The 9,648-nt window shown below is 67.0% G+C and overlaps 1 protein-coding gene across 1 annotated transcript; it reads right to left on the bottom strand.

Moving 5' to 3' along the window:
* Positions 1–1,355: 1,355 nt before the first annotated feature.
* LAMTOR1 (late endosomal/lysosomal adaptor, MAPK and MTOR activator 1) lies at positions 1,356–7,496 on the bottom strand. Its single transcript, XM_069808719.1, has 5 exons — positions 7,338–7,496; positions 5,477–5,622; positions 4,257–4,334; positions 3,564–3,690; positions 1,356–1,972 (listed from the first exon to the last, which is right to left on the bottom strand). The coding sequence occupies exons 1-5, from the start codon at positions 7,377–7,379 to the stop codon at positions 1,880–1,882; spliced, it is 486 nt and encodes a 161-aa protein (XP_069664820.1). The 5' UTR covers positions 7,380–7,496; the 3' UTR covers positions 1,356–1,879.
* Positions 7,497–9,648: the final 2,152 nt, after the last annotated feature.

Here is a 9,648-nt window from a genome sequence, read left to right as displayed (position 1 = left end):
GGATCTCGCGAGAGCCGCGGGGAAGGACGGGAACGGGTTGCCGTGGCGACGGCGGCGCGCGGGGGGGGACGGGGGGCGGCGGAAGGTACGGGGACACGCGTGGGGAGGGGGGTGTCCGTGGGAGGGGAGTCCCCTGGGGGTGAAGGGACACGGGGGGGTCTCCCGTGGGGGGGTGGGAGGATGGAGGGGGTTGGGGGAGCGCAGGCCGCAGGCCCCCACTCCGGCTGGGAACACGCGAGGGACCCTGGAGGGGGAAGTGTCCCGGGCAGGGGTAGGTGGAGGCCCACGGTAGGGCGGCACTGGGGGCAGTGAGGGCCCGCTCTGCCCCACAGCACCAGCCGGGCTGGGGTCCTGCCCCACGGCGGGGATTGCCTTCCTGGGGGGAGCGACCCGAGCTCACCCCCCACCCCCGCCTTCTCCTTTTGCCATATCAGCTCCATCCAGGGTGGGTACGGCCCCACTGGGGGACCCTCACCCTCTCTCCCCCCACCCCCCCAAGAGCTGCTGACAGTGCAGCCCCACGCCAGCCCCCCCTGCTCGGGAACCCCACGGAGGAGCAGAGGGGTTATAGGCACCCCCAGGGGGGCCACCCTCACCCCCCCGGGAGCAGCCCTCACCTTCAGCCCACCCCAGCTTCAGAGTGAAATAGCTGTGGGGGGCAGGGTGGTACCCCAGGGAGAGGGAGCTGGGGCAGGGGGAAGGGACCCGAACGCCCCCAGGTACCACCAGCCCCCAAACCTGCCCTGACCCATAAGCTGGACCTCACCCCGCTTGGGTGGTCCCAGGTTTGGGTGCTCCTGGGGGTCCCTGGCAGTCTCATGGAGCGGGGAGGCGGGGGGAAAAACAGCCCCATGTCACCCCCTGCCCAGAGGGCTGCGATGGAAGAGGGGGCAGGGGATGAGGGTCAACGTCTGCCTTGAAACCTGCAGAGCAGCACCCAGAGACCCCTCACAGGCTCACCCCAGCCTCGGCTGCCTCCTGGGGTGACACTGGGGGTCTGGGGGGGGCAGCTGCCTCCTATGGACACCCCACCCCCCCTCCATCACCAGCCCCCCATGACTCCCTGCTGCCCCTCCTACTCTATCCAGCCCCGGCTGGGGTGGCAGCAGTCGTGGCTGGAGGCAGAAGGCAGCTCGTGGGGTGGTTTTCTACAACGTGGGCCGAAACGGGAGCAGCCCCCAGAGCCTTTGCCAGGAGCAGATCCCGTGGGTCTCAGTAACCAGCTTGGAGACTGGAATGGGGCTCCAGGGATGCATTTCCCAACACCCCCACCCCCCCCAACACACAACACCATGGCTCCCCCAGGGCTCTCCCACCACATCCACGCTATGGCTGGCACAGAACAGAGACGGGCACTGGATGAACGTTGTTTTATCTACTGTGGCCAAAAATAATAATTAAAAAAACCAAAATAAAGGTCCAAACATGTAAAAATGAGTGGGGAGGGTGTCAGAAGCCACCGGGTCCCACGCAGAGAGTCACATCCGCTGCAGCCCGACTCCGGCACCACCTGGTTCCAGCCTACCCTTCCCAGTGACCCGGCACACACTGGGGCCTCCCCACACCGGCGTTCCCTTTGTGGTCATCCCTGTGCAAGGCAGCGTCCGGCAAAACGCAGCCCCTCCCCACACACACCCACCCAGCAGGAGGAGAAAGCCTCCGAGCAGCGCCAGCAGCTATCGCAGCAGGGTTGAAGCGCCGGCAACAGGCATCTTGGCAATTAGTAGGAAACCGGGTGTCTGTACAAGTTCTGTCGCGGCGCCGTGGGGAGGGAGGGGAGGAGAAATAAAGACCAAAAAAAGGGGGGAGGGGTAGGAAAAAACAAAACAAAACAAAAAACAACCCAAAACCGGTGAAGCTGTGGTGCCGTGGGGCGGGCTCAGGGGATGCCAAACTGTACAACCAGTTCTTCTTTGGCATCGACGCGGATCTGTGAGAGCGCGCTGAAGGCGTAGGCAGCTATCCGGGACACCTGCGGGCACAAGCACAGCAACTGGCATCAGCGGCGGCTCTGGCAAACGCAGTTATCCCAAAGAAAATGCCACAGGGAGCAGCGGGGCTGGCAGCCCCAGCACAAGCCTGGCTGTAGGATGGGGAACAACACTTGTACCCCCCCCAAAGAAGGTCCCTGTCCCCGAGGAAGTACTGGGGCAGGGCTGTGTCCTGGGGAGATGCCGCAGCAGCAGAGCGGGGCAGGAGGCCCCTGGACAGCGCAGGTCTCTTTGGGTCAAAAAAACCCCCAACCTTCAAGACCCTAAAAATGGGCTTTTGTTCTCAGAGCAGAGGCTGCACCACCAGGGCCAGCCCCATCACTGCGTCGGCCCAGGCCTTGGGAGAAACCACGACACCTTGGCCACCCTGCAGCCGGTGGGAAAGCCAGGCTATCCGGGCAGCTCCCGGCATGGCAGCAGTGCCGGAGCTGCTCACTGCAGGCAGGTACAGGCAGGTGACCTCACCACGGCGGGCAAACCTGCCCTCCAAGCAGAGCCCGTGGCCGTTCCTGAGATCCAGCCCAGCAGAGAGGGCAAGGCAGAACCCGGCTGGCAAAAGCCTGCCCGCCGGCGGCTCCTCCCTGCCTGCACAAGCTCAGGCCTGGCTGTGCCCCCGCCAGCAGGGGATGAACCTCCACGGTCCCCAGAGGGGAGCGATGCAGTGGGCTGGGCAGAGCCGCTCTGCTTGCCGGGACGTGCCCGGATACCGGCCCGTCTCCATTTGGGAAGAGGTTTCTGGCAGCCCAGGGACAGTATCCTCTCCCCGCACACTTCAGTATTCAAACGCCCCGGCTGGGGAGGAAGCGCCATGAGCAGGACAAGCCACAGCGAGCCCATGGGCTTTGTGCTGGGCTGCACCAGCCCTCCCACAGCTCCGGAAACCGGCCAGTGGGCTGGGAACCAGCCCTTGCTGGGGCTGGAACAGGGAGACCCACCCTGCAAACCAGCTGGCAGCAAACCTGGGCCTTTTCACTGTGCTTAATGGGCAAGGCAGCAGCTCCTGCCTGTAAGGAAGAGTTGTTTCCCCAGCAGCTCCTTCCTCAAAGCGGCAGCAGGTCTCCCCAGGAGCTGCAAAACACCCTGCTGCCACGAAGGATCCTTTGAATGGACTGGAAGGAGTACAGAGCCACTGCCTGCGTGCAGTTACTGCACTAGAAACCAGGCTTTGCCTTCAGTGCTCATGAGTTCTTACAGGGTTGCCTGAGACTTGCGACGTTTCTGCATCGACCACAACGTCGCCCATCAACACCATGACTCCCACCTCTGTGCTCACAGGAGCCCCGGCACGGCCCGTGCTCAAGCCTGTGGTGTCCATGCTCCTCTGGCAAGGCAGCACTGAGCTAAAGACAGCACAAGCAGCCACCAGAACCTGCCCGGGGCCCTCCGGCACAGCCAGGCTGCTGCAGACAAGCTGGGGCACTCACTGCCACAACTGCCAGGGCTCTGGGCAAGTGGGGAACAGCACCACTGATCCTCTGGGATGAGGACACTTCAGTCCCCGCATCTCCGTGGAGCACCAAGGGAGGCCCAGGGGCCAGCTGCAGGGCAGAGCTCGCCCCCAGCCCCTCTCACCTGCTGCAGGTCTGCGAAGGGGACGGGGTCACTGGCGAGCACTTGGTGCGGTTGGTTGGTCAGAGACGGCAGCAGCGGGAGCTTCTTCCAGTGCGTTAGGTTGTTGCTCAGCATGGCCAGGCGCGTGCTGCGGAGGGGAGAGCGGCGAGGGTTGGCACCAGCACCGGGGAGGAGCATGCCAGCCCACCCCAGGGAGCAACGGGACGCAGGGAGACCCAGGCTCGGCAGAAGGCGGGTGCTGCACCTCCAGGCACCGGCACCACCAAGGGGGATCCGGGCAAAGCCACGCTGCACCGCTCCCAGCATCCACCCCTCTTCGCTCCCCAAGGCAGGAGGATGAGGGAGCTTCCAACTCTCCAACACAGGCGCCTTTCAAGTGGCAGCAATCGCATCCAGCCACCCGCCGTCTGCCCTGAGTGCTGGCGGGGGGGGGGAAACACAGGAGCCCTTTGTGCACGGCCGCCCTCGCCGAGCCTGTAGCTGGGACAAGGACTCTGCCACTGGCACTGCCACAGGCCTCACCCAGCAGTGCCAGGAGGGCGGAGGAGAGGAGCGGAGCTGAGCACGACCTCCCTGGATGCAGGGAGCCCTGCTCCATGCTGAGTTGACTCTCCCAAAGGCAAAACCCCAAGGCCCTGCCCAGGGACGCGGCTTTGAGGGGGTGCAAGTGTCAGGGAGCAGGGCAGGTCCCACCTGTACTGCCTGGCTCTGTCCATGTACTCGTGCTGCTCCATGCCCTGGGAATCTGCTGCCGACACATCGATGATGTTGCTGTGGAGACACAAAACAGCAGGTCCTGCTGCGGGCTCATTGCTCTCCCTGAGCCCTCTCCCCCTCTCAGGCAGACCCAGCACCCTCCAACGAGGCTGGCCAGGACTTCAGCACCCTCCAGCAACCCAAAATTAACAGCTCGGGGCTGTTACAAGGCCAAACTTGCAGCATGGATGCAGCCAGCTGGACACGAGCGTGCCAGGCTGGACAGCTGCTTGCTGGGACGGAAGTGCCAAGGACCGTTTGCATGCAACTTCCCCAGGGCAGATGCAGATGGAGGGACAGAGGCTGCGCAGAGAGCCGGGGGCTTTGGCCTGCAGCCTCCTGCAGCGTGGGCTGGCCCATACCCTGGGGACCTGGGCACGCAGCCACTCAGGGAAGGAGGCTCCGTCGTGCCGCAAGGGCTGTGAGGATTAAACGCTTGGCAGACATCCCGAGAGCCCCGGTACCGGGCCCCGGGCTCAGAGAGGAGCTGGGCACTCGCCCAGGTCCATGCCACAGCCCAGCCACGTGCCCCCTGCCTCCCCCCGCAAGCAGAGTGGTGCTCGGGGCTGCTCTGACAACACGTGTGGGACACGCACCGGTTGCCACCAGCCCCTCCATGCCAGGCAGGGGAGCAGCAGGGCCCACGAGCAACCCAAAGCTCCCCCCAGCCAGTCTGGGCAAGCCCCCACCCCACATTGCTCCTGCACGTACAGGGGGCAGCCTCCCCAGGGAGGACAGAGCCTCCCCGGAAGGGGACACAGTGCTGGTGCCCCCCAGTCCCCCTCTCCGCCTCCCCAAGGACTCACTTGCTCGCCCCAATTTGGAGCAGGGGAGGTCCTCAGCCCCTGCCCCTATTCCCAGCCCAGCAGCCAAGGGGTTATCTCACACCTGCGGTCTTGTCTCTGTGTCCCCATGGGGCTCAAACCAGAGGGAGGGGGCTGACCACAGGCAGCCCACCCCCAACGCAGGCTGCCAGAGGGACGAGGGGGGCACTGCCCCAGCTCCCCCCTTCCCCTTGGCACCCACAGCCTGGCAGACCCCCGGTGAGGCTGCCACGACATGTCCGACAGCACGCCATGTCCTGCAGTCACTGCCGGTCCCCCAGATGCCCTGCCCACCCCGCTGCGGCACCGAGGCGGTTATGGCACGAGGCTTACATGGCTGTTTTGGCGAGGATGGAGGACAGCATGGCCTGCTCGTCGGTGCGTGCCGATGGGAGGTTGTGGTAGCTCTGCTCCGCTCCGTTCAGCACCTTGTTGGGAGGGCTGGCTGTCGGCTCCAGCAGCCGCTTTGTCTCTTCTTCCTGGGGGGAAAGGCAAGAGGTGGATCAGTCCCGACTCCACTGTGCCAGCAGCTTTTGCCCCATGGGAGTCTCACCCTCTACATACCAGGTGCTGCTGGGAGGGCTCCCCGCACTTCCCAGTGTAACCCTGGCACAGCCGAGGCAGCGGCTGGGCTCCTCTTCCCCAATTCCTTTGCTTTTTCACATTCAAAGCCCCCACCACCACAAAGGGAGCAAGCACGGCTGAAATCAGGCAGCGTGTGGCAGCACGTCTGGAGCAGCTAACCCTGCAGGCAGGAGCCCACAGCCCTGCCTGCTCCCACAGGCAAGCCGACGCAGCCAGCACCCCACGGCCAGGCAGCAGGTGTCACCGCAGAGGATCCCAACCTGCCCAAGACCTGGCAGCTAATGAGGAGGCACCCATTGCATCCTGAACCTGCCTACACAGAACCTACCACGGCCTCACCCACCGACTGGGGGCCGGAGAGATCCCTGCCAGCCTTTCGCATCCACACCAGCACAGCACGGGGTTCATTTGGGCCAGGTGAACCCCGCCCTAGCCACAGCCCAGGGGGTGCAGAGCCCCCAGCCGTGGCTCAGGCCTTAATCCTCCAGCTCGGTGACACAGGGGCTAGAAGAGCCTGGCAGGAGCCAACAGGCACAAGCACCCCGGCAGAGTGGGACACACAGCCTGTGACCTAGGAGCGCAGTCACTCCTCCGCACTCCCCATCGGTGACATCTTCGGCTCCTCCCCGGCCAGCAGCTCGCCTCTCCTTCCCTTCCCCACAGCACCCATGGAAGCACCACGACTCAGCCGAGCTCCCTGGCAGGGTGCAAGCAGGGGCTGCCCGCACTGCAGCTGCCGATTAAATTTCCGTGGGACAGGTGACAGCCCTGATTTTGCACCGCCACCCCTCCCCAACCCCCACGAGCTGAAGCTGCTCAGCTAGACAGCTAGAGGCAACAGCGGGGACGGTCACACTGTCCCAAGAAGGAAAACCTGGCACCGCTCCCGCCGGCCATGACCGTCTGGAGCCCTGGGCTTACACCTGCACCGGGACAGGGTCCACAGAGCTGTGGGGTGCTGGGGGGGGGTGGGGGGGTGGTGTCTTCCACAATCCACCAAGCCCCCTCCTCCTCCCACGCAGCACCAGGGAGGCTACGCGCAGTCGGCAGCACCGGCAGAAACGCAAGGCCAAAAAAACCCCACCAAAAACCCCCAGACATTAAGGTGATGAGGGGCAGGAGCAGCTCTCGGGGGCTGTTGGAGGACAGAAGCCGGGCCCGGCTCTGCGGGAATAAAGACACCGGGAGAGGGGCCACGCCGGTGAGGGGGGGAGCCGGGCAGGGAGGCGGAGGCACGGCGGCTGTCATGCTGCAGCCGGCATTCCACAAGCCAGCGCCGGTTCCCGGGAAGGGGACGAGGTCCCCAGGAGTTGCCCGCAGCCCCCCGACCCATAACCGGAGGAAGGGAGGGGGCGGGCGGGGAGACCCGCCGCTCGGCCCCCGCCCCCCCCGCCAGGCCAGGCCGCCCCCGGGGAGAGGTGCGGGGAGCCCGCCGCGCCGGCAGAAGGGCCCGGGCCCCGGGGCGGGGGCGGAAAGGCCTCCCCCGGAGCGGGGCAGCCGGCAGGCCGCTTCCCCCCCGCCCCGCCCCGCCTCCGCCACGGCGGGGCCGGGCCGGCCCCCTCCCTAACCCCGCAGAGCTCCGGGCTTCCCCGCCGGCCCCGGGGCCCACCTGGTCGGAGGCCTCGGCCTCGCTGCTGTAGCAGCAGCCCATGGCGAGGCGCAGCAGGGCCGGGCCGGGCGCGGCGCCGCTACGGTGTCCGGCAGGGGCCCCGCCGCCCCGGTCACGTGAGGGTGGGGAGGGCGGAGCCGCGTCCCTGCTGCTGCTGCTGCCGCTGCCTGCCACGTGACTCGCCATCCCCGTCACGTGGGCCGAGAGAGCCAACGGGAAAGGCAAACCCCCTCCCCGTAGCTCCCCGCCCCGCCTAAAGGCGCCTCCGTCACGTGAAGGGGAGCCAATCAGCGGGGCGGAGGGAGAAGGGGGAAGGCGAGGACGCGCCGCGCCCTCCGCCGGGGGCGCGCGCCGCCTCCGTCACGCGCGCGGAGCCCTCGCGGGGCGGGGCGGTGACGAGGGCGGGGCTCGCGCGCAGGCTGTGTCACGCGGCCCTGGGCGACGCGCGCGTGAGTCTGCGGTCACGTGTCCGCCGGCACCGACCCCGCCCACTCCTCCCCGGTGACGGCGGTCACGTGGCGCGGCCGCGGGCTGCGCGCGCCTTCGCAGGGACACGCGGTGACACCAGTGACACCAGTGATACCTGTGCTCCTGGTGACACCAGTGCTCCCGGTGCTCTCAGTGACCCCAGTGACACCAGTGCTCCCAGTGACCCCAATGCTCCCAGTGCTCCCCAGTGTGCCCAGTGCCCCCAGTGCTTCCCAGAGCCCCCACTGCCCCCCAGTACTCCCAGTTACCCAGTGCCCCGAGTGCCTCCCAGTGTGCCCCGTGCTTCCCAGTGCCCCTCAGTGCCTCCTAGTGCCTCCAGTGCTTTCCAGTGATTCCCAGTGCCTCCTAGTGCCCCTAGTTCTCCCACTGCTTCCCAGTGCTCCTAGTGCTTCCCAGTACCCCCAATGCTCCTAGTGCTTCCCAGAGCCCCCACTGCCCCCCAGTACTCCCAGAACCCCAGTGCCCTCAGGGCTCCCAGTGACCTCAGTGCTTCCCAGAGCCCCCAGTGGCCACCAGTACTCCCAGTGCCCCCCAGTGCCCCTGGTGCTCCCAGTTCCCCCCAGTGTTCCCAGTGACCCCAGTACTTCCTAGCGCTCCCAGTGCTTCCCAGTGCTCCCAGTTTCCTCAGTGCCCCCATACTCCCAGTGCCCACAGTGCTCCCAGTGCCCCCTAAGTCCCCCCGAGCTCCCCTTGCCCCCCTGCAGATTTGGGCATCCCCGCCCCGGGGGGGCCAAGCTGAGCCCCCCCCCCAGCATTCCTGGTCCCGAGGGGACCCCGCTCCCAGCACCCCCTGCCCACCCCCGCCATGGGGACCCCCGCCAGCTCCGTGCACCCACACATGTCCCCGTGTCTGTCTGCCGCTCCGTGCACGGAAAATGTGGGGTGCAGAGCGGGTGCCCACCCCGTGCCCTGCACCTGGGGCGGGGGGATGTCCCGCCTGCCCCCCTCCCTGACCCATCCCTGCAGCGAGTGCGTCAGTGCTCAGCCCGGCGGGACATCACCCCCTCGCTCTGGCTGTGCCGGAGGCAGCAGGGAGAGGGGCTGAGGCCTCGCGGTGCTGGGGAGGACGTGCTGGGGGGGGTGTCTGCGGGGACCCCCCCCCACCCCAGAGCCTGGCGAGAGGCTGGGGAGGAGCCCCCAGGCTTGGAGCAGGGCCGGGCACTCTCCCTGAAATGGCCGGGGCTCCCCGAGGGGCACTGCCCACAGCCCCCACCACCGCAGCCCTGCCCTGAGGCCCCCAGTCCAGCACCACCCCCCCAGTATGGCATCCAGCCCCCCAAACCCTGCACCCAGCCACCCCAAGCCCAGAACCCAGCCCCCCCGATCCAGCCTCCAACCCCTGGCTCTGGTGTGTACTCCCCCAGCCCCAGTGTCAGGACCCCAGCCCCAGTGATGGGACCCCAGCCCCAGGGTTACCCTCCAGCCCCAGCCTGGCCCCATTCCCATCCCCAGCCCCACTCAGCCCAGTAACCGGAGCCAGTTCTGGCTGCGGCTGAGGTGACACCATCAATAATTGAGTGGGCACCAGAGCTCAGCGCCGCTCGGGGCCACACAGCCCTGCCTGCCTCCTACCCGCTGCCTGAAGTGTGGGGACAGGTAGGTGCCACCCCCGCAGCCCCGGCCCCTCGCTGCGGTTGGGGACCCCCAACAGCTCAGGGTGCGGGGTGTGGGGTGCAGGATATGGGGTGCAGGGACAGCAAAGTTGTGCCGAGGGGGGTGTGAGGGGCTGTGCCAGACAGTGCCCCGCCCAGAGCAGCCCCACAGCCCAACCCCCTGGCACCCCTCAGCCCCAGCACAGGGACCCCCAAGAGCACCCCAGCCT

Source organism: Haliaeetus albicilla, chromosome 20 (genome assembly GCF_947461875.1).
Source record: "Haliaeetus albicilla chromosome 20, bHalAlb1.1, whole genome shotgun sequence".
NCBI classification, from domain to species: Eukaryota; Metazoa; Chordata; class Aves; order Accipitriformes; family Accipitridae; genus Haliaeetus; species Haliaeetus albicilla.
The sequence above is the reverse complement of the archived record's forward strand: the minus strand, read 5'-3'. Positions and strand labels throughout refer to the sequence as shown.

Excerpts from the sequence above, each read along its gene's own strand:
- LAMTOR1 (XM_069808719.1), bottom strand. The coding sequence starts at position 7,379 with ATGGGCTGCTGCTACAGCAGCGAGGCCGAGGCCTCCGACCAG. Across the intron at positions 4,335-5,476 it reads ATCCTCGCCAAAACAGCCAT|CAACATCATCGATGTGTCGG; the intron begins GTAAGCCTCGTG and ends GTGTCTCCACAG. Across the intron at positions 1,973-3,563 it reads CCTTCGCAGACCTGCAGCAG|GTGTCCCGGATAGCTGCCTA; the intron begins GTGAGAGGGGCT and ends TTGTGCCCGCAG.